Here is a 25,114-nt window from a genome sequence, read left to right on the forward strand (position 1 = left end):
TGATGAAGGAGAACTATACTACTAAAATTCTTTGATTTGGTTCTAGATGGATGATAGAGATTGCAGGGTTGTCTCAATCAGAGGGCCTCACAAAGAAAAGAAGTGATCCCTGACTTCACCGACACCCTCTAGCTCTTTTCACAATGTCTTAGTAAATGCTGGTCTTCAGAGCTCTTAGTGCCAAGCACTGATGTCCTTTTACTTATGAAGGTGGTTTCAAAACAGATCTATTTGTGATCAGCTGAGTGTGTGAAATGAGGATTATCCTGTAGACTCTGTTGCGTTTCAGAAGCTATAACCAGAATAATTATATTGTAAAATCCTCCAGGCATTTTTACTCAGCAGTTTTTTTGTCCTCCCCTTGGCTATTTTTCAACAAACCTGAAGATTAATTAGGATACACAGTAATTGCCAGTGTAGAGAAGCTTCAATGCAGAGCCAATCTAACACCTAAATGAAACCATATCTAGAGGTGTTACTAGCTCTGTTCTGGAGCTCAAGAGCTCACCTCATCACTTTCATTTTGATTATTAGCCCTGGGATAAGGAAAGCCATCAGCTCTTGATGACTCCAGTAAGACATTTCACTTTACCTCTCACAAAGAGCTCAGTGGAACATTTTTCATCACCAGCTGTTACATAATACTCCGAGTCATCTGTTAGCGAACAGTTATTGATAAACATGATTCTTTCACATCCTTTATGTTCAAAGATGTATCTATTTTAAATAGGAGGAAGATAAATAGAGTCCATGAACTTCATTTTATTCTTTTCTTTATTGTCAACAAATTTGGCTTTTAATTTGATAATGCTTAAAAGATAGGGATATAATTTTAATCTGCCATTTATGTAGCATATCTTAAATAGTTTAATAAACATCAAACATGAAACCATTTATCTTTATAATATATAATGTAATATATATGCACATTTATATTTAATATATTATTTCTGTTATTTTCTTTTAGACAAGGTTTTTTTTATTTCAAATATAAACAGTATTTGCATATTTTCTATTTAATTTTTTTAATCCATTGTTGAAAAATAGGGTTGGTTGAGGTTGTCAAAGAGATTGTTAACTCTGTAAATTTTAAAAAATGACCAATTCATCTACTTTGTGGAGGGACAGAGACTTGATCTTATTCATTGATTCCAATCCTTGCCTAGCCCAATGACACAGATTTTGGGGGGTGAATAAATAACTATATGATATAAGCAATAATATGAATTTAATCACTAAGATAGACAGTAATACTATAGAATGTGATATTCTCTTAAATAAGCTTAAGAATGAGTGTTATCATATCCCAGTTACCATCTACTAAGAAAAATACCTGGGTATTTGGAAACACAGCACCAAAAGCCAAGAAGATTGCAAAACTTAATTACCTGTGATCTGGATTATGGATCACAGGGCATTATAATAGACTAAAGAAAAAGATTTCATTTGGAAAATTCTCAAATTGAAGACTTTAAGAACGAAACACTAGACATTTGCTAGATAAAGATAACCAAGTAAAATTATGTATTTGGTAAATTCAGGCCTCCTTCTAGAGATTTTTTACCAGATACAAACATTACCACAAAGTCAACTCTGTAGACATGACCACTTTAAGAAATGGGAAGCCACCTAATTGTACTACAGAAGTGACAGATTTTCAGGATTAAAGTCTTTTATAAATGGGCATGTGCCTCTTCCTGTTAACTTTTAAAAAAATATATTGGAGTTGAAAATCTCTCAGGCTGAGAAGGATCAGTGTAAAGCAGTTTCATAATAGACTAGCCATACCAACAGACATCAGGGATTAGTTTGTCTCCTTCATTGGGGAGAGGGCCAAGAAATAATAAAACACAGGCTTTAGATGCTACTCTGGAAAAACGAAAGTTATCTAATTATAAGGTGTGATTCCCAGTTGGTATATCAAATATGTATTTCAAACTTTTTCAAAAAAAATTTTTTTTTAAATTGGGAGAAGTTGGGCAATGCTCTTAAATAATCACATATAACCTATAGTGACACAAAATCATAATTGGGAATCACCTGAAATAGTTCATGTAGAATTAAAACATTAAACAAGGTTTAATTTATATAGCGCTATAATTTTCATGGTTCTAAAATACATGAAAAGTTTTTACTCGCCCTCCATATGAATTTGTATTATAAAGTTTTAACTAAAAAGCACTTTTATTCATAGAAAATTAAGTCAAACTACTGTTTGATTTATGTAGTTATCAATTGATTATTTGCAAAGCCCCACTTACTTTGTGCTGGGTCGAATTTCTTGACCATTTTTATACCATTTCACCTCCAACTTTGGATCTGCCAGTTCCACAACGAACCTAACCTTGCCTCCTTTATCAATCTGATATGCAGGATCAAGAATTTTTGCAAAAGCTAGTAGAGAGAAGAAGCAAAACTATGTTAATATGTGCATCTATATGCTATAAATTTAAATAGTCAATATATGTACAAGAATCTAAAACTAAATGAAAAATTGAGCCTTGGAAAAAAAAATTGGAACCTTCCAAATTATCACTTATATTTTAAAATTCTGTTGATTTATGTACAATAAGATGGTTATAATTTTTAAAGAGAATCCACATATTTTTGGAAGAAACACGAGAAAATAATTACTGAAAGGCTTTAAAAATGATTGTCCTAACCCTTAAGGGGATGGTATGATATAAAGCATCCAAATGAAATTGAACTAGTATGATTACTGTCAGGATCACTGGTATTGCTTTAGTATAATACTTCTATGCCACAGATAGTTTTTCGTCATGGAATTTGTGAGATAAATTCAACAACTCGTAAGATTAAATTGAATGCCTTTAACTAACTGAAATAATAGGTTTATCAGAGGTTTTGTACTGTGGCTATTTGCCCAAATAGTGGCATGTTTTAAAACACCCTTCCATGTATAATTGGGAACTCAGGACTTTAAAACATTTTAAATAACACAGAACATAATGTTTGCTGTTTTTTTAAAAAAATACTTTGAAAAGTCCTAAACAGAGGTAGTTAACTTCTTTTTTAAATTTCATAATTTTTCAGATTTCAAAGATAATAATTCTCATTTAGACAGTTTGGAAAATACCCTTAAGTGTGAAATAACTGGTGAAGTTGTCATGCTTGCATTTTCATCATTCCAGCCTTTTTACACTATTGCTTAAACAAGCTCACTTTGTCAAATTTTAACAAGATAAAAGAAACAATAGCTTTACAAAAAAGTTATCTATCACATACATCAAAGCATCAATTCAGAGCTAAGTGATAAGAATAAGGAAGTTCAGTGTGGGGGGACAGAGATGTCATCTGGCTCCACACCTCAGAATTCACAAATTTGTGACTCAGTCTCAGACACCTCTCAGGAATAAGAAAGTTCAGATAGTGGCAATGGCTGAGTTATGTAAACAAAACACTTCTATATTTCTCTGGGGTCGTTTCTCTACCAGTTTACAGTGAGTTTAGAATAAAGGGCAGATTTTTCAAAAGAGGTGATGATAGTCTTTAAATTCTATTTGAACATTAACAAGCAATAATAGGTTTGATATGTTAACTGGATGTGTCATAAAACCAGTAACTGAGAATGACCAAGTAAATAAGAAACTTGGAAGAGCTAATGATCAATGTAAAATGTATTTTTTAATTTTAAATTTCAACATCTCAAAGTGCTTTTTTCTTTTTAAAGGTAATTAAAACCACAACAAACTGCACCTACTTTAGATCTTCAGGGAGCAGCATAACTATTTTACAAAACACTTAGATAATCTTATTAAGTGTGAGACGTCAATTCCTCCCGCCCCATCAAATGGGTACAAGTATATGATGGTAAAACAAGAAGACATTGCATCTACTCTGCTTAAATAAGAATAAAGAATTTGAGAGTGAGGAAGATACGGAGGCTGGAGAAAGAGGCCGCTGAGAAATTCCCAGTGACAGTGGGAATATTTAAGATTTCCTTATATACCGTATTTGGTATTACTTTACCGTAATTCTTCTGTTATCTTAAACCTTCTGAAACTTACCTGCATGGCCAGTGCAGTGCCAGGAAGTGAACTACTTCACCTGGAGCCAAAGGTAGCTAAGAGAAGCCTAACCCCTGCAAATCCCATCCCATCCAGTCCCACCCCAAACCCAGGGGTAAAGAGGATCACCCCCTGGGGTTCACGGTCACGTCTTTCGCGGGCACAGGACGCGGCCCACGTGGCCACACTCCCCCGGCGGCCTCACCTGCGCTCTTCTTCTCCACCCTGCGCATGCGCTTGAGCCGCTTGAGCATGCCGCGCAGGTCGGTGATGCCGTACTGAAAGGCGATCTTCTCGTACTCGTTGGGGTTCGCATTTTTCAGCAATTCCCACACGTCTATCTCGGGTTCTTCCTCGTGCTGCTTCACCTCCCTAACCGGGGAGAACCATTGTCTACTTTAGTAGCTGCTCACTGGCTCTTAAACACAAGGAAGGTCGCAGTATGGAATGGATTTTCTGTTTAGTGCCTGAGTACTTAAACTGAGAAGAAAGCCTACTTGCTTTCCTTGAAGTCTCAGAGAAACTTCCAGGTAGTTCAAGATCAGATATGTGTGCAGTTATATTAACACTCTTGTTTTCCTAGAGAAAAACACAGTATTAGGCAGAGAGGAGGATATCAGGAAATATCTTGAAGATATTTTTACTTTTTATCAACTTGAAAGTCTAGAAGGTGAGATTTTCAGGAACTTAAGATCAATTTTCATCTAGGATATGGGTATTGAAATAGTTTTGAAAAGTAGATGAAGAACTAGAAATTTTAAATATTGGTCTATGAAAGAAAAATTCTCTCTACCTTCATTGGTGTACACATGCTAGCTGTTTGTATATGGAGAGAGTACAAGTACAGTACTCCAACCCTTTGGATTTTGCAAATAGCATTTTTCTTACCATGTGTACATTAACCAATTTTTGCTGTTTTTTCATCCAAAAAATATTTGAAACTGCCACGCAGGGCCTTTTGTTAATTTTTCATATGATTTTTGTGGATACAAATGCTTTCTAAAAGAATTTTTTTTCTAAATCGTCAAAGGAAAAAGAGAATGAGGTCAAAATTTTTTTTATATTTCATTTTAAAGTACTGTCTTGAACTTTTTGGGAAGAAGGCTGGATGTCAATCATAAAGATATAAATGTTAAACTTTAAAGCAAATGGTTAAGTGTTCCATGAACAAGGGGAAAGTAACTTCTTAGTGTAATTATCAAAATTCTGACTCCAAATTTCAATCACTGACAAAAGAACATATAGAACATAGAAAGAACATATATAACTAAAAAAAGTAAGAGTTAAAGTACACTTGTATGCCCTTATTTTAAAACCAAAAATGAAACAAAACTCAGGAATAAACACTCTTTAGAGAAAAAACCTTAGTGTAAATGCAAAATATAATTTAAATTGATTTCCTTACTGGCTAAATAGTCCTGAGTTTGTTTAAGCTTAATTGACCTTTTATCAGGTTAATTTGGAAATGTTATTGTGACTACTTACTGTGAATAATGCTGGTTTGAATATGACTTTACAGCAAAACTGGTCAACACATCTTAAACATAAGTGTGAAAACAGATTCATGCTATCATGTTAGCAAATGATGGATTACATATGTTTGCATTGTCACATGAGTTATACCTGTTTCATAGTTTCTAATGAGGAAATACTGGCTTGCAATCATGGGGAAAGGGAGGAGAATATAAATATTAACATAGAGTTTAGAGTGCAGTTAGGCAAAGATGACTTCTGAATATCTAATTTCCATTGTCATGTAAGACTTTTTGCCCAGTGGGGAGGTTGCTGAGGCTAATCTGGAATGTGGAAGGAAGTGAGAGGTCATTGGTCCATCAGTAACCTTTGTGGAAAGGACTAGGCAACACCATTAGGAAAATGTGCCTCTTAAAAACTCAAGACACAAGTATTATCTTCCTCTCACTGAAATAACAACGCCCTCTATTAACATGGTGAAATTGAAATGCTTAAGAAAATTGTCCTGAAGTTGGAATATTGGTAGTAATTTGCCAGATCTACCAAAGCTATTGCCCGAAGGCAGTCTAAATTTCAAATACATCTTTTAAATGTTTTACAGGAAGTCTTGGAGGATTGCAATTAAAATGTGTATGTATGTACATGTTCTCTGAGGGTGTTTCCTCAATCCACTTTATTAGTGCTCTATTTTTGTCACATTCCAGTCTCAATATAGTCCCCAAACTAAAATTATTTAACATTGTGTTAAATTTGTATTTCAGCCGAGAACAATTACACACATACACATTTCAAGTATCCTTCTGACACTGGTGAAAGGATTTAAAGATATAAAACTAGATTAAAATAGCTAAAATGATACACAAGTCAAACACTAAGACACACCTACATCCATGAGGGAAAGATTTATCTGATGGAAACCAGTGATAAAAATCACCATTTTCGGTAATTTCTCAGGTTTTGTTGCTAGATTCATAAAACCAATCATCTTCACCATTTTTTTCCCATTAAAACACCAAAATATACTCCACTCTACCATATTCTTAATTTTATCAAATTTTATGTGTGAACACTGAAGACCTCTTGCGTATTCCTTCTTCGTTTTCGCTCCATCACTTAATTGAATCCCAAATTGCAAGACTGAAGTATTCCTCATTTTGTATTGGAATGTGAGGTCCAATATGCCATAGACTCCCACCTATGGCATTTCCTTAACTCATTCAGAACCATGATGGCTGCAGATGGCCCTATCTGCTTGGCTACGTTAATTTAGAGTAGGGAGAAAATTCTATAGGTATTCCCGATTCTCTTCCAAGCACTGGGATTGAGCTAGATAACCTTCACAGTTCGTTCATCTACATCAAAATTTTTATAACTTGATGATCCTAGTGAAGTACAAAGCAGTTATAGAAATTTTATGTAGAATAAAACTTGCAAGTTTTTATATAGGTCAAATCCCATAACAAGATGATGCCCAAAAGATTTACTCTGATTTAGCTAATGTCTCTTTGAAATACGCTGGCTTTTTTCAGGGCAAGGAGATCTTTTGTTGTATGGAGATGTTGATCGTAATAATACTTATTCAGATAGGGATTTTGCCACACTCTTGGAGGAGTAGAAATGGTAACCATGTGTCATTACCACAATGAAAACATATGTAATTCTCAAATTAGTACGAAAACACAACTTCTAAAGTTATATTGTGGATTAGTATAGTATATTAAATGAATATAGGCTTATGTTAACAACAATCTAATTATGAGTACAAATCATAATTAAGGGATGTACGTAAAGAAAATGAGAACTGAAGACATGTTCGCTCCCCATGTTTTCTAGTAATTATTTTCTTTAGTCATTTTCACCATTAATTAGATGATATCTTTTATTCTGCAAACTACTGGTAGAACTAGTCTGTTTTTTTTTCCTTCTTTTTCCTTTTCAATCGGAGCATGACATTTAATAATATACTGTATCACATTTTGATTGTTTGATTGATTAGTGTGTGTGTGTGTATTTTGTCTCTTTATGAATATAAGCCCTTCAAGGGAAAATGTCACAATTTTCGTGGAAGTGAATATTTATTTGACATCTACTATGAGCCAAGCCTTTTACATTTATTTAATTCCCACAATAATTCTATTAAGTAGTTTTCATTCTCTGCATTTACAGATGTGGAAACCAAGTCTCAGAGAGGACATATAACTTGACCAAAGTCACGTGATTAGTAAATGATAGAGTTGAGACTTGAATTCATATTTTTACCACTACTTTTCCATCCCACAAATATGTATTCATCCCTTTCTGTGTGCCAGGCACTGGAAGGCACTGGTTTTCCTCCCGTCACCTGTAGCATTATATTCTACATAAAGAAAATATTTAGTATTTTCCTGGTTGAGTAAGTAATTGCAGGGAAAAACAAAAAAAAACTTCTCGTCTTCATGAAGTGTCAATTTATGTTATAAACTGAAGCATCTACTTCTGAGGCCAATTCAGAGTGGTATTTCTTATATGGAGTCACAGAAAGTGAGCTGACTTAGAAAAGGGAAACTTGGATTTAGGTCCCTGATCTGCCTCTAACTAGGCTGTGTGACTTGGGGTAAGTCACTCAACATTTCTGGTCCCTGGTTTCTCACCTATAGAATGAGGAAGAGTGAATAAGGTCACTTCAAATACTATTGCTTTAAATAAATTTGGGGAGTTAACAAATATTATTGAGGCTAATGATTTGAAGTATCCAAAGGATGAAAGATGTATTTGATACTGCCAAGGTCTATTGATTGGCTGATATCCATTGGTAATTAATAAATTGCACTTGTTAATAATTCTGTTCTCAACCTAAATGTTTAGAGCTTGGGTAATTTTTCATCCATTAGAACATGAATAAAGTCATCCAACTAAAGTGAGAATAACCACAAACTCAGTTATTACTATTTGTGATTTGTTGTGAAGCATATTTTTACTATATTCCTTTAATAACCAGAGCAAGCATAAATAACCATAAATGAAAACTGATATCAATAGTATATATCATTAATTTAGAATTATAATTTTACTGTTTATTTACCAATTTGCTAGATAAACACAATCCAAGCAAAAATCAATTTATTTTTGTTGTTTTTGCACTAAATATCTAGGTATGTATAACTTTATATATAATATCGTATGTGATATGATTATATATATATGCAAATATATGGTCACAAGTTCTATAAAACAATTATGTGCTAAATATCCATATGGAATTATAGAAATTTTATTGCAAGAGAGAACAATTTTAAGGGAGTGTGAGTGATAATACTAAATATTTACTTCTATTTTACTACCTTATTTTATCTCTTCTAAAATGCACATTTTAAACACATCTGAAAGAAAGATGTATCTTATAATCAATAATGTATCATAATAAATTATTTAGAGCAATTTTTATTGCTTAGTGATTTAGAAAATACAGGTATATCTTAAAATGAATGGTGTCTTAGATTTGATGAAATACAGTAAATCATAAATGTTATATTAAAGTAGGCCTGCTTTTAAATATATATACCTGCAGAGACATCTAACAAAATTGTGAAATTGATTTTTCGGTCCAATATCAAAGGCAGGAAAATGGAGACTTTATTTATTCAATTATCACAGGGAATTATGATTGAAATGAGAGAACTCATGAGAGAAATCAGAGGTTTCTAGGTATTTAAGTGTTCTGTCTCAGTTTTCAATCTCTTCATCCCCAACTAAGAAAATATGCGAAGACTCATAAAACATTCAAAAAGAAAATTGTAAAGCATCAGCTAAAATCTTAAACAGATTAGTATGCGGTTGTTTGTCTGTCTCTTTCTTAGTCGACTCTGTTATATTCTATAAGCAAAACACATTTTAAGAAATGAGAAATTCTTTGAAACACATCTACTTTAAACTTGACTTCTCTGAGTGGGCATCTAAAAGATTTCCAGGCCACAGCGCCTCACTCCATCACTTGGTTCTCACCTACGTTTCAGGAGACCACTAAAGTCAAGTTCCCCTGCATCCTCTTGACCTTCTCCACTGTCATTAACAAAAGAAAAGCAAATCTGGGTTTAATGCTGAAACACATACACAAGATTCCCCCAAACACTCTACATATAACGTATATGCAATTTTGTATCAGCACACAAGTCATGGGACTAATTCAACACAAACTATTTCTTTTCACACAAGTGACATTTAAAATTTTTGGAATATGTACTTGTGGAAAAGAAAACACGAAGAGCTTGTGTCACTCTACGACTTCAGAAGACACGTTTTTGTAGATTGCATATATAAAACGACTTGGATTTGTGTTAAAACGGAGTAACACAAATGCACGTAAGCCAAACAACACAAAGTACTTTGTTTTTACAAGTAAGGGGGCCTCTAGAAACATACCTGTGTGAAAAGCAAAGGACTTTTGCTGATCTCTGTTAGTCATGTCTAACAGAGATTGGCTTGGAGGGTGAAGTGTTCCAGTGTCAAATATATAAGCACAAGCTTATATTCAAAGGTAACCTCTTTGGGTCCACCAATAGATGAATAAGATAATGTGATACCAACATAACATAAAAATGGAGCTAGCGTAGAGCTTTTTAAAAGATGCATTCCTTTCTGTTTCAAAGGGAAATCATTACATACTTTTTACTTTCTTGCTAATAATTATACCTTGTAAAACAGATTCTTCGAAAATTTCTCTTTGAATTGTTGCTGAGCCCTTTATTAGGAAAATTTGAAGGCTTCCCTATAGAGAAATGCATCTTAAATCAGGCATGCAGCCATCTTTGTGATTTCTTAAATAGAAGCTATAGAGCTGACATTTAAATGGCACTGCATATTTACTTACATGTTTAATGTTTTAATGAAGATTTTGTTTCCTGCTCTTTACAAATGTTAATTAAGTTTCTAAGGAAAGAGTCTGCGGGTTCAAAAACAGTGTGTATAAAATGTAAGTCATACGAACTGAACTCAAATAATGTGTTTTCAAAATTTCTTTAATAGCAGGTATTTGGAGAAGACCTTTTGAAGTAAACACATTTCTAGATTATGTTTCCCTCTCCTAAAATACACTGTACACGTATGAGCACAGTTTCAGATCTCTCTGTTTGCTGAACATGGGGTGAAGGAAAGGTGGAAGGAAACTACTAGGATTTAAACGTTATGACTTAAAAAAAAATACCGATTGATTGATCAGATAATATTAAATATCTTTTTCAAGTAATTAAAATTTTTGTTTATTCATAATTTAGGAGGGAAATGCCTTCTACTAACCGACTAAATCATTGTTTTATAATAGTTTGGGATGATTTTCCTTATTCAACAAAACTGTATGGATTTAGTCATAGGAAAAACAAAATATTTGCTCTCATTAAGGAATTTATATTATGGAAGAATTAAGTACAGAGAGTGAAATAATGACAAGAAGAAGCTAGTTCCGTTTCTCATAGACTAGAAAAATGTTTTCATTTTTCTTCCTTGACCTCCTGATTTTTCAGCCTTGGCAGTTGCAAAATAAATCAAATAGGTATCAATATTTGCCTTTCTATGGTGGTTTTTATTCCAGTCTCAGTAGTCTTTCATTTAGGATAATTCAATATTTAAATAATGTTAACTTCAGTAGCTACTTAATTGTGGCTTTTTGAGCTCATGGCTTAATAGCTTCATAAGTGTTTTCAAAATGAAAAGCAATATAAGCTTTCTGACATTACTTAACTGATGCTATATAAGATGTGTATCTTTACATATTTATCTTTTTTGGCCCTTTAGTGGGAAATAATGCAATTAAGGAAGAAGCCACCTATGAATAGATTGAAAGTCTGTCTTTATAAGGCAACTGTGAAACCTGTAAAAAACGGAAGCTTCACTATAACAAGAATATTCTTAAGAATAATCAGTATTTACTTGATTTGGCCTTAAACCCATTAGCTTTTCTAGAACAGTAACTTTTGAATATATGGTATGTTTAACTACAGTGAAAAGAGTTGTTCGTGTTTGGAATATAGAGGATGGAGGAAGGGAAAGTGTGCTTTGAAAATCCTCCAATTTCATGTTACACAAAAGCTACCTAAAATCCCCCTTTCAAGTTACCTTCTCTTGAAAGCAGATCTGATGTCAATGTTTGGAGTAGTCCCGGTAGATTCTTTAAAAGGAAAGAAAACAATAAAATAAATACCATTAAGAAGGCAGTTTTGGGTTCTTTTCCAGGCTGTGAGGATTTCTGAGATGGAAGGAAGGCCAAGTGAGGTGCGGATGGCTGCCCTGGAGGCCTGAGCTGCTGGGAAACCGTAACCTCCCCTCCTTACACAGCATCAATGGAAGGATTGTAGGAGTTACCTTAGTCCATTGCCATTCCACCTGCGTGCCATTAGCATCACATGAGGAACTTCAAAAATACCAGCTTCTCGATTTCCCTGCTAGAGATTTTGATTCACCAGAGCAGAGATGGGCACCCAGAAATCAATATTCTTAGAAAGCCCTTCAAGAGATGCTTAGAGATGCCCGGCCAGGTTGAAGAAGCACTGCTCAGGACCAGATTCCCACTTAATACAGAAATCTCGATAGCACCTCTACCCATGATCACGCAGCCTCTGCTTCCCATCTCTCAGAAGGAGAATCTTACAACCTTCTGTTGTTGTCTACAGAGCTTTAACAAAAGAGCTCAATCTAATGTTAACACAAAATTCACCTTCTTATAATTTCCACCTTTTGATTCTAATCTGCTTAAACACTTCTCAAGTACATGGAAAACGACCTTAGCCTTCTTCTGTGTGAAAGCCCTTCCCCTGTTCACAGTGAGTCACATATATTTCATCTCCTTCACCTGCACGTTCAAGCTGAATAGGGCATGGTTTCTGAATTCTCCGCCCTCCTGGTTGGTTACCCTCCTCCAGAAGGGATCCCGGTGGAGGTATGGTGCCCACAGCCAAAGACATTATTCCAAATGTGGAACAAGAAGCATACTGCAGAGAGGAATATCATTTCCTAAACCTAGAGTCTATATCACTTGTAATGGCCCAGTTTCAAATTACATCAGCTTTGTCTCTTGTGGCTACATCACACTTTGGATTCCTTTTAAGTTTATAATCTCTGCTGCCACGTTAACTTTCTCTGTGTATATTTATAGAAGTGTTTCCCCTCCCCCTCCAATCTCCATGTACAACTTTACATTTATCCCTACTAAATTCCCTCCAAGCGGTACACAGAGGATACGGATAGAGAATTTCCATATCTGACCTTAGTCCTTATAAGAAAAATCCTCCTTCCCACCTGGGTATCCTGACATCCTTGTACCATATTAGCTTATCTCCAAACCTGAGTGGGAATAAGTGGACCCAAAGAAACAGGTACATTCAGTAGCAGCAAAAAAATGGCATCAGCCCTTATCTGGGAGATTGAAGGAATAGATAGCATGGCCAAGAGATACTTGGCAATAAAATCCCCAAATCCCATTTATAAATTGTCTCATAACAACTTAATTCAGCAGGCTTGCTGAAACTACCCCAATCAGAAACACACACCGTTTTAAAGGAAACTTTATTTTCACAATCTCATGGTATTAAATGACCTTCCTCTCCTCCATCCCCTTATACTCCCTTTTTAAAAAAAAAAAAAAAAAAAAAAAAAAAGACGTCACGTTTATCCAGATGAGAAAGCTCTCTTACCGTGTACTTCAAGATCAAACGAACAGCTGTCAAACTTATCCTTATAGGTGACCTCACATCTGTAGTTTCCTGCATAGTTCTCTTTGGCCTTGATGATCTGCATCTCAAATGTGTACACCTGCAATGAAATGCATCGGGACACGTTTCAGCCCTACCTTGCCAACAGAAAGATACCATCACATTTTAGTTATTTTCCAAATTGCTCAGCATTGTCTTAAAGACATGTCTGTATCTGGGATTCCAGCAGCATGTTTTTAATAGGGGAGAGATCAAAGTGCCCCATAGCCCCTGGGCCCAACAGGGCAACCACACTAGACTGAAGACACTAGGAATGGTAGGTAACTCCAAGAGAATTTTCTGGAACTGAAATCTCTCAAAGCTGAACCTGAAAATGACCTCTACCCACACAAAAGGGATGAGCGAGCTAAGCTCCTGTGCCAGGAGTTCAGGGCCATACCCGACTTTGCCTTTCAAACGTTTCCTTCAGCTGGAGGTGCTTCCCTGCCTTGCTAGCCAGGTCCATCCATTTCCCTTTGAACCATTTGACACTCGGTTTTCTAAGAAGATCTTCAGCCTTGACTTTGGCTATAAAGCTGATATTGTCACCTAGAAAAAGCACAAGTGATTCAGACTCTTTTAAAAATTGTCATTTGTTTTGCTCTCAACTGAAAGGAGTTAACACAGGACTGCACTGCATATACTATGATGTGACTGGTGACCCTGGAATTGTGTATGCAATGGTCCTGATTTTTTTTTTTTTTTAATGAATAGGGAAGGTTTTAGTATACTTCAGCTTGTGTTTTTGGAGCAAAAAAGGAGCTATGGGTTAATCGGTAGAAATAATTTTTGTTTAGTTTTATATTATATGAAATAAAAATGGGGGAAAAACCCCACAAATTATGTATATATAAAAATAATATAAACTCTTTCAAATCTTTTTTATTAGGTAAGTGATGGGAAGTCTGGAATTATAAGATTATGACTAAATGAAACTGATCTTTTTGAAATAAACCTGTCAATCTGTTTGAATTGACTGATTCCTGATTAGATCCTAAGGACATCAAAACTCTAGCCCGGTGGCCATCCCAACACCTTGATGTCTTCCTGAAACATGGGGTGAGCAAACATTTCCATTCACATGCAGGGTGCTTCTACATTCTAGACCTGAAAGAATATAGTCAGCCATGTGCTCATGTGCATACTATTTGGTAAAGTGTCAAAGGCTAGTTCTGATGTTAATATATTTCTTATAAAAATTTGTTTAAAATTCCTGGACACCCAAGGTGTTCTTTAACTCACCATGCTGTTTATTTCTTTCACAGCACTTGGCTTTTGTGATTATCTCTTTAATTTCTTGTTGTCTACTCCTCTCCTTAAAACGGTTAAGTTCTGAGCTCTTCCATGGAATACTCAGTGTTCAGAATAGTGTTTGAATAGGAGGTGTGTGATCAGTATTTTTGAATGCATGTTCCCAAAGTTGAACCATCTGTTGGACTAGCTTTTTTGAGATACTACACATTATGATCCAATGTGTGTGCAGATTTGTAATTGTCTTATGGGGTGAGGTGTATTGTAATAACAGCAAACAATGGCTCAGGGCTTTAAGATATGCCAGGCACTGTTCAAATTCCCTCACAGGTAGTGAGTGTTATCTCTGTTTGACAGATGAGGAAACTTATCTGAACCCAAATCCAGGGTCCAAGCATTCACTACATACAAATGCCTACATGCTAAAGGGTACTGAAATGATAGCTTTCAGCCACTTTTCAGGTTCTATAAGCAGGATTTAATATAGACCTACAATGAACTATTATTCAGCCACAAAAAAAGAAGGGAAGTACTGATTCATGCTACAACGTGGATGGACGTCACAAACATTATGCTAAGTGAAAGAAGCCAGACACAAAAGGTCACATATTGTGTGATTTCATTTATATGAAATATACAGAATAGAAACATTTATAGACACACAGCAGATTAGTGGTTGCCAGAGGCCAAGGGGAAGAAAAATGGGGAGTAATTGTTTAATGTGGGGGTACATGGTTTCTGTTTGTGGTGACGAAAATGTTTTGGAACTAGACAGGTAGAGGCTGCAAAACACTGAGTGTACTAATAGCCACTGGTTGTTCATTTTAAAATAGTTAATTTTATGTTATGTGAATTTCACCTGCATTTTTTTAAAAACCAGGTTTTAACACTTGGCACTCACCAACTTTCACTGTTCCTGTTTGAGGCTTTTCCACGAACAGGGTGGATAGCTGAGAATTGGCATTCTGCTTCTCATGTTCTTCTGTGGCAGGTGATTCCCCAAGAGACCATTCTAATGAGCAGAAAGGAGGAAAAGGATCATTTCAGGGCTCAATTCTTTGTAGGCAGACTTACCTGGATTTGTCATTTTCATCAATGCTGAAGCTTTTCTTTGTCTAATAAACTTGGATAAATGTCACATCGTTCTTTCCATCTCCCCTGCAGCCATCAGTAGAGAATGACAGATTCCCATTCTTATAGAAATCTCTTCCATAACGGGATAAAGGAATATTCTCTAATTTCTAGAAATAATAAAACTTTTGAGGTAGGTTGTTACTCTGTCTTTGTTGAGCCATGGTTCATTTATGTCCCCATCCTACCTGTCCCCTAACAGATAAATAATGGTGGGAAGAATACTAAAGCAGTACTCTCAGTATTTTTCCAGGTGACTGACGCTAAGGCCATATCTATATAACAACAGAATTGTGTGGGTCAATTTGCAGGTCAACCAGGAAAAGTCAGACAACTAAGCCTGGCCTGGTATTTCTAAATTCCTTTCTATTGTATAATTAGACAATTCTGTTAGGGTTGTATAGATGTGGCCAGAGTTTGACAATTTAATATTAATAACAGATCCTGACCTGCAGGTACAAGTTTTAAGAATACTAGGAACGTCCTGAAAGGGAGGGAAAAACAGAAAAACTGAAAGAAGAAGAAAACTCTTTAAGGCTTTCCCATGAAGAAAGAGAACCTGAAAATAAAGTTTATTTTACATTTTCTACTTTGCACTCCAGGTGCTTGGCTTGGATTAATCAGTCAGGTCCAGTGAGGAGGATAGGAGAGAGAACTGCAGATATTCCCTCTGGCTCTGAGAGCTGAATTCAGAGTTCAGTTTCAGCCGCTTAATAACTGAAAAAAAAATGCATGGGTTGCCACTCCACTTGTTAATGTTTCTTGAAAAAAAGGAAATGTAGACTTAGTTATTTTAGTTGTCATTGTATCAATCATGCTTCATATTTCTGTCCATAGGAGACCATCATTTTCACAATGAAGTTATGCAATGTAGTCAAGATTACATAATTTTTTAACATAAAAAAGTTGATGGGAAAATTTTATGTTGTGTGTCTGTGATATTAATAATAACAGTGAATAGTGGCCATTCGCATTTGGAACATGAAGGTAGGACTTTTTATTGTTTTGTTTATTTCTATACTTACAAATGCCTGCAAAAATAATTGGCCCATCAGAGGCCCATAGTAGTGTCATAGTAGGCCCTCAACTCAAAATTGTTGAATGAATAAATAACCTCACAGAATTGTAGCAAAACTGACAGGATGTATTTGTAGGTATTTTATTGACTGTATGTAAAGTTCTATAAAAAAAAAAAAGTGAATTATCATCTAACTTCAGCACACCCCAGATGGAGACTGAAAAAGTTTCTTAATCTCTGTGTATTTGTCAAATGTTAAAGATGATAGTTGTAATAAAACGAACAAACTTGTGGTATACATAGCTATAACAGATTCCTGAATTTGTGTGTGTGTATCATGCAAAATTAATTGTTTCTCAACACATTAGTTTTCTTGTAAGAGGAAATTTAATGAGAGATTGCTATATGAGCTACAAACTGAAAAAAAACAAAGATTAGAATCAATACAACTTTAAGAAATGAGGTAATTAGTGATTATATTAGGATGAGGTGGGGACGCCTTGCTCCAGGCATGCGCTCACCTGAATCTTTTCTCTCCAGGGCCCGACTACACAAACCTGAAAGGAAAGTGTGATCGGGATCATGCAAAGGGAAGGGGGTGAAAAATGGAGTTCTGCCTTTCATCTTCTTGGATCCCCCAAACCCTCTTCTGATGATGGGGAGAAAAAAACTAGCAGTTGGCTTGGATAGAAAAACCAGTAGAGCTTCAACTATGAAAGCATCTCTAAAACTATGTCTTATTTAAAAAGCAATAATAAACTTAAAAATCTTAATACCTGAAGAACAGGGGGAAAGTGTACATAGCCGCAAATAGAAGACAGACATCTTAGTCCCTAAAATTTATATCGAAGACTTAAGAGTCTTATTTATTTCATAAAGGAAGGCTCTTTTTAAAATTTTTCTCATATAAAACAAAAAGTGGCCACTGAAGCCAACATTTTCCCTCTTGGTCCTGGCACGGGCAAAACCTGGAGCCTCTGCCTACACATTGTCTCAGCAGGGTGCTCTGCCTTTTCTTCCCTTTACTGTCAGTTACTAATAAATGACAAAGAGGGGGAAAGAAGGGGTTGGATTCATCCTAACCTGGAGGCACAGCATTAGGCGGGAAGACTTCCTCTTCATCTGAAACAAGAAATAGGTGTACAAAGTCAAGGAGGAAAGGACTTCGTCATGAGTATCCTGAGAAAAGAGAAATCTGAAAAAGAAAAGGAGAAACTACACAAAACACTTTCAGCTGATGAGTAAGCCTTAGAAGACTTGATACCTGAAAGATTAAATTTGAGTATTCCAGGCAAAAGAGAAAACAATAAATAAAAGGGTGAGAGAATAGGGTAATCAAAATGAAAGTGTAAATTAATAATTAGAATTCTATGCAAGCGTTTTATGTCATTGTAGGTTAGGAAAAAAATTAATGCTAAAAAAAAAAAAAAAGTAGAACCTTGATGAAATCAACAACGGTGGTGGTTTTCAAGTTCTCATTTTGTAACTGAAGTCAACGACAGACGTAATTATATACCACAATGAATTGGACACAGACATAAAAGCATATATGTACTATTTGAGAACTTGTTATCCCCCCTACCATGAAAACCTCATGATTAATTTCCCTTCTATGTTTAAGAAACAAAAATCAACATTAACTAATATAAATCAATTTGTCATACTAAATTCACCAATGATTATTGTAGAAACTTTATAAGCATTTTCCCAAGATGATATTGGTATTGGCCAATGCTATGTAATTTTTAAAATATTTACCCATGCACATTTGTACAATTCAAAATTTGCCTCGGAGTGTTTATATGCAAGGCACTGAATATTCCCTTTTTCTAAAACATCTGAATTTTAAAGTGTCTGTTTTAGATGCTTAAATAGATATTTGGTGTTATCTGAACCACAGCCCCTCTCCTCCCAAAGCATGAAGACTAGTGAAAGTGTAAATAACAATAATCTTTGTACTTGTGGATGTCAAAACACAAATTTATATGACTATATAAATAGGATACAGCAAACACATGCATGTGTGAAAAGAAGAGGTAAAATAGCACATTTTTGTATAATCTATTAGAATATTTACTACAAATATTATTTAGTAGCCTAAAATTTCTTTTCTAAGACTGTCAACCGGGATATGTTTTAGTATTTTTTTTAAACAAAATAACTAAAGTAATATTTAGAGAACCTAATTTATAGCTTCAGAACCTAAGAGGTGATTCACTGGATATTGTGAGAGCCAGGATTCTTCGGAGGAAGATGTCTGTAGTCCAAGAAGCTTGGAAAATGTTAGGCTAAATAAAGTGAAATGCTTCTTTTTCATTGTATTGTGTGTGAGCGTTTACTGAGGGATGTCCCAAAGCCTTCGTTGTGCTAATATGCGCTTGCACAGGGATAGAGACAAGACATGATACAGCAGTTAGCATTTCCCAAGCTTAGTTCTCTTTTTAATCCTTTTCTCCTGGAATACCCATTAACATTCCACAAAATCCTGCATTTGGGGAAGTATAGGTATTTCTGAGCTATCAGCAGAATTCTGTATTTCAGAAGACTGTTAGGTAATTAAAAATTTACATAACGAAAAATAAAATACTTTGCAATTTAAAAATATTATTTGCCATACATTTAATACAATGTCAGCATTTTATTTTTTAACCTGTTTCAAGACTTTTATTTATTGAAATATGTAAAGAATCTTGATTTAAACTCCTGTAATAATTCTTGAAAATGAAGTTTTAAAACTCAACCAAATCTTAGAAAGGAACTTCCTTTATTATATATAAACTAGAAACTTGAACCATTTGGAGTCAAATGAACACTTTATTTTATATAGGTTTTGTGGTTGTTTGTTTGTTAGCTTTGTGCACAGGGCATAATGAAACTTTGAGTTAATTGTTTAGAATGCTAAATGATTGAGAAACTATTCACAAACTTTCATAAAACTAAAATAAAAAGATAATCCATTTTTTAAGCAAAAATTTGATGAGTGAGTAATTTCATCGTCCATTAAATGTTAAGACTACCTGGGGGGACACGCACAATTAGACTATTAAGGTACCACATATTAAAATAGTGCTTCAAAGTGTCATGAAGTGATCTAGATAATCCAACAATACTTCCAAACACCTGTTACTTCTCAATTGGCAATATTTGAGTCCTTGCACATACATTTTCAAATTTATTGAGGTGCTAGAAAATATAATTGACAAGCTTATTGTTTCCTTCTTTTAAAAGTAGCTTTGGTCTTGGCATCCCTTTAGGTTAGGAAATAAAGTTAAGACGTAGAGATCCTGACCTGAAATTCTTGAAAAGTTGCCTGGTTGAATGTGATTGGATTAGATGAGAATGAAAGGTTTCATTGTTTTCTCTTTTTTTGTTTTTACATTTAAGTCTTTTATTTCTGGAAAGTTTTCTTGTATTATGGGTTTGTTGTTTGTTTGTTTGTTTGTTTTTTAGTTTCAGGTGTGTAAAACAATGTAATAAACATTTATAGCCCTCACAAAGTGAAACCCCCCCACCCCCAATCTACTACCCCTCTGACATCATATGTAGCTGTTAAAATTCCATCGACTCTATTCCCTATGCTGTACTCTACATCCTACGACTATATATATGTATGATATATATATATGTATATATATATTTAATTATAGTTGACATTCAATATTATTCAGCTTCAGCTTCAGGTGTACAGCGCAGTGGTCAGGCATCTACACTGTCCATGAAGTGGTCTCCCTAATAAGACAAGTGCCCATCATTGTTTTTCTCTACCGTGGAAAGACAGGTTCTACTGCTAGAAGGGAATTTGAATATGCAAATCTTTTGGGTTGTGCCTAATTCAACAATACATATGAAAGGCATGGCATCATACAAAGAACATTTCCAAAGAAAACAAAACAAAAAATACAATATGTAAGTCATATTTTCTTTTTAAAGGTGACTACAATGACAATGAAAATGTACACATGTGTTTTTGGCTCTTTAGAATGCAGCATACATGAAGACCTGGACCCAGAGCGGCAGAGCTTTCTGCCTAGCTACATAGAAGGGACATTTACCCTTCTAATGACAAATTTTATTTGTCATTAAGTCATGGGAAAATAGCATTTGTAAAACCGTAAAAATGATTCTTTGAACAGCTGAAGTTCTCAGAGAAGAATGCCTGGAAACTAGAGAAAGAACTTGGTGTCATATTACAAGCCTGAGATTTTAGGGGGTACAAATGAAATCTGAAATTCAAAGGAGAGACCTCCAGACATAGTAGAATGTGTACATTCTTATAATTCTTCACAGTCTCTTAAGCATAAAATAACTGCTACCTATAATTGATTTAAATTGCATTTTAAATTAATTTTTAAAGTGAAACCAATTTGGGATTATTGTTGGGATTTTTAGAATACAGACTAAAAAGTATATAAAATTAAAATATATGTAACTGTAAACAAGCCTCAGTTAAATTCTTTGATTTAGACAAATTTATGAATTCCTCCAGCAGGGTCATCCGTTGTAGTAGTTGTTGGCATACGTGAACAACCATAATAACATCAACGACCACCACCACATATGGAAGACAATAACATCAACGGCTAACATTAATTCACCATGTTTTGAAGCATTTGATTAACTTATCACCTTTTCTTGATAAGGGGACGCATGCCTTCACACTTTGAGGCTTTTGAAATCAGGACTCATCTTACAATAAATATGTATAGTTCATACAAATTTTTTCTCCCCCAAATCTGTCAAATCAATGTTGTATCTTATAATAGTTTTGTCTTAAAATTGAAAAGCACAGTGATATTAATTTTTAACAAAACTCATTACAAAGAAATATGTATTTAGAATATATAGATAAAGCCCAGAGACATTTTAGTAGATGGTTGTCTGATACCTAAAGGTAAAATTGCACAAAAACATTTTAGCATACTTGTAAGAAGTACCAAGATAATGTTATTGCAGGTGTAAAGGGACCTAAATAAAGAAAACAAATTTTTAATCATTCTTTTAATTAAAAAAAAATCATATTACTTAGGAGAAATTTGCTGGAACTTCTGTTGATTCACTTCCTCCTCTGCCAACCACACTCATGCCAAAAGAGAGACGCTTCATCTCAAGTTATGTGAAATCTTTAATATACACAGTTTATTTGTTATAACAGTTTATGTGGTAATGGGAATGCCTGGAAAAAGAAAGTTTTTACTTCTCTTGCCACAATTACCAAAAGCAGTTCTTTTTCTGGAAGAAAAACAAAAAGAGGCAGTAAACATCCCAATTGGGTTTACCAAAAACTATACAGACTACAAGCTAAAAAGATGAAAACATAAAAATTAAAAAATATGCATCAGAACTTAGGCATTACCATGAGTACTGATCTTCAAAGCAGTCTCTGATTCTAAGGATGCTGGCACATTTGCAGCCTCTCATAGGACTAGTTTTAAACTTCCCACAAGGCCAATTGTTGAAGCACAGAAGACGCTCAGTCTCCTGGCTCTATGTGAACACATACAATGTGGGTTGACCAAGAAATGTGTGATCCCACTTGTGCACCCACATTATTCTCTACACATGGCCCTCGGTGACAATTGTCTACTTCCAAAGCTGAAATCCACTCTCCTCTGTTGATGGTCGTTCTCTCTAAAGCTCCCTAAAGTCGGCTGCAGGAGGGCAGACCCAGCGCCTGACTCTTGCCTGGCACATAGCTGCCTTTCAATATTTGCGGAATAAATGAACGTTAGCATAAAAGGCAGATCTTTGGCTCCACTGAGAGTATACAAAAGAATCTATACTTCACAGTTTATTGATTTGCCACCTGTCATTATTCTGGAAGAATTCTAAGCCACTGTAGCATTATCTTTGTAAGGACAGTGCCTCCCTGCATGATCTGAAAGGATTTGCACATCGAAATTCTGGCATTGCTGTTTGGTTAAACACATCTTTTATTGTCATCTCTATTGTTTCCATTCCAGGACAAAGTGGGCAGTATTAAGGAACAGGATAGCTGGATGGACAAGTCCAGAGGCAAACAAGCAAACCAACAAATAGTCAAACCCCTTCCTGGGAAATCAGCTGTTTCCCAGACAGACTCTTAGTAAATCTAAAAAGGAGGCAACTCACCCACAAGCAGCACTTATGAGATTGACATCAGAACCAAACAACATTCTGTGGCTAAAAAAAACAATTTTAGAACAGTTCCAGGCTGTCACAGAACGATTCAGGCAATCTGGGAATGATATTAAGGCTGTGCTGCTATGAAAAACATTCTTAATAGTAACAGTCTTGGAGTTATTAACGGAATATACTTCAACCAATTAGATAGATAGGGGACTACAGTGTGAAAATGTACTACTATCCAGGCTTGACCATTTTCAATTTTTTAAATGAGTTGGTCTTACATCGTCCATCTGTTCTGAGGATGAGCACCTAATACACAGCATCAGTGTCTCATTCTGAATCTCACTGAGTAAGACCTTGTATGGGACACTCACCCCCCTGCCCAGCAAGCAGGAATGAAAATCTATCTAAATTACCATTGTCTGTACGTAGTCCAGCTAAACCAGCGTGGAAATTCAATTGTTCATTCATTCTACAGATATTTATTAGGAAATCAATCGCCTTGTGCAGCTTTCTGCCAGACACTGGAAAATAAATGAGACAAGGGGCCCAAAGGGGTCTTAAGACGTGGTGCCTGACTATCAGAAAACTTACTCCCTGTTAGGGAAATGGGTGAATTACTATTACATGATACAGCGGAGAAAAGTGATTGAACAAAGCAATACGTCCAAGAGGAATCAGGAGGAGGAAGCACAGATGAAAGTCAAGGGAAACCTGTATAAAGGAATGAAACTTGAGCTGAATGGTTATAAAAAAAACAATTGGATGGACTGAGGCTTGGGAGAAGGTGAAGGGCAGAGAAGGACATTCTAGTCAATGCTGGAGAAAGGTCTGTTGCACCTGTCAATCTTGTTTATGCTCATGCAATTCTTCCTCAACCATGGCTTTATATACAGCAATTTTTATTGTGTCCATGTATTTTTTTTTTTTTGAAATTTTCCTGTCCTTGCTGAAATTGGGTAATAGTTGAAAGGTTTGTATATTTAGAAATAATTTCTATTTACCTTCCTTCTTTACTGAGGGATGTCATCTTCTATCCTACACTGATTTTCTTCCTAGGCATGTAGAGCAAATATATACATTGCAGTTTATGTAGTTGAGTATGTGATTGCCAGTGGCCATGTCCTTGCTTAACTTTTGCGAATGTCAGAAAAAACAAATGCTACTAATTTCAGGATGCCCTCCCTAGTCACTGGTGCTTGTTGTTTCATCCAACTGTGTTCTGCATAAAGAAAAGAGTTTTTGTTAATTGGTTGACTGGTTGCTTGCTTGGTTGTTTGGTTGGTTGATTTTAATAAACAGAGAGACATTTTCTCATTTAAGCACACAAATATAATATGATGACTTTTCAGATTAAGGGTCAGGCACAGGCTTTGTTTAAAATTTGACAGCATGCCCTCTGGGATTACATCATCTGCTCTGTTGGTTGAGCCTTACAGCCTTGCCCAAACACCTTTCCAAATTTGGAAACAGATGTGTATGCCATTGGCCTTTAAGAGAATAATGTTACAATAACTTTAGCCAGGATGTCCAAACATCCTTGAACCCATCTCATGGAAGGAGTTCAAGGAGTTTGAACTGTCTGCATTCCATAAGCAGATAACCTTTAGATTGTGGCTCATGTGGCCAGGATTAGTAGAGTTCAGGATATTATCCATGGGAGCCACTGAAGGTCAAAGACAAAGTCAGTGTACTGATATTATATGTTCATTTATGAGAGTGTAAATACAAGTTAGCTGAAGGAAAAAGGTCCACTGTACTGAAAAAAGGAAGAAAAGTATTTTACTAATGTATAGGAGACAATAATGTCAGAGGAATTAGGTAATGAAACATGACATAAGAACAAAGAGATACTCGACATAATTTTGAGTGGTGTCCAGAAAAAAAGGCTTATTATAGTCAGGAAATAATTGGTTGTTCTAAAAATTGACCTGTGGTTTTCATTACACAAATAAAAAATGAACATATAAATGATGATACAAACATATAAAGCGGATTGTCAAATCTGCCTCTGTGAAAACTTTCTTCTGTAGAAGACTAATGCTCCTCAGTTTAGGGACAAATGTCAATAATGACAATGACCACCTCCCTGTAGAGATAAAGGAATTAGTATTGCAGGAATCCACATGATAAAGATTATCCATTTTTTTAAAACTGGACTATCTCCATATAAAGTAAAAACAGAATAATGTTACAGGAATAAATGTTTCCAAATCAATAAAAAGCAACATGACATTTGCTTAAGGTTGCCTTTCTTGTCCAGCTACATAAATCATTATGTAAGTCTACATGAACACATAGTCAGTGTTACAAAATGAGATGCTGGCCTTCAGAATTACTAGTGAAACCTGGAACAGTTCACGCAGTAACATGAAAACGTTCAATTAAAG

The 25,114-nt window shown here is 35.1% G+C and overlaps 1 protein-coding gene across 12 annotated transcripts in view; it reads right to left on the bottom strand.

The window, feature by feature from the left end:
- MYBPC1 (myosin binding protein C1) overlaps positions 1–25,114 on the bottom strand; it is an 83,730-nt gene that overhangs the window by 38,318 nt on the left and 20,298 nt on the right. For 8 of the 12 annotated variants that reach the window (XM_033117833.1, XM_033117831.1, XM_033117835.1 and 5 more), the window contains exons 4-13: positions 17,703–17,741; positions 17,141–17,176; positions 15,372–15,482; positions 13,620–13,768; positions 13,163–13,280; positions 11,589–11,640; positions 9,483–9,539; positions 4,234–4,400; positions 2,262–2,394; positions 593–717 (exon numbers count right to left, since the gene is read on the bottom strand). In XM_033117833.1, coding sequence (XP_032973724.1) covers positions 593–717; positions 2,262–2,394; positions 4,234–4,400; positions 9,483–9,539; positions 11,589–11,640; positions 13,163–13,280; positions 13,620–13,768; positions 15,372–15,482; positions 17,141–17,176; positions 17,703–17,741 — 987 coding nt within the window. The remainder of the gene's footprint in view (positions 1–592; positions 718–2,261; positions 2,395–4,233; positions 4,401–9,482; positions 9,540–11,588; positions 11,641–13,162; positions 13,281–13,619; positions 13,769–15,371; positions 15,483–17,140; positions 17,177–17,702; positions 17,742–25,114) is intronic. The other 4 variants (XM_033117837.1, XM_033117843.1, XM_033117842.1 and 1 more) reach the window with 1 other exon arrangement.

This window comes from Rhinolophus ferrumequinum, chromosome 10 (genome assembly GCF_004115265.2).
Source record: "Rhinolophus ferrumequinum isolate MPI-CBG mRhiFer1 chromosome 10, mRhiFer1_v1.p, whole genome shotgun sequence".
Lineage (NCBI taxonomy): Eukaryota > Metazoa > Chordata > Mammalia > Chiroptera > Rhinolophidae > Rhinolophus > Rhinolophus ferrumequinum.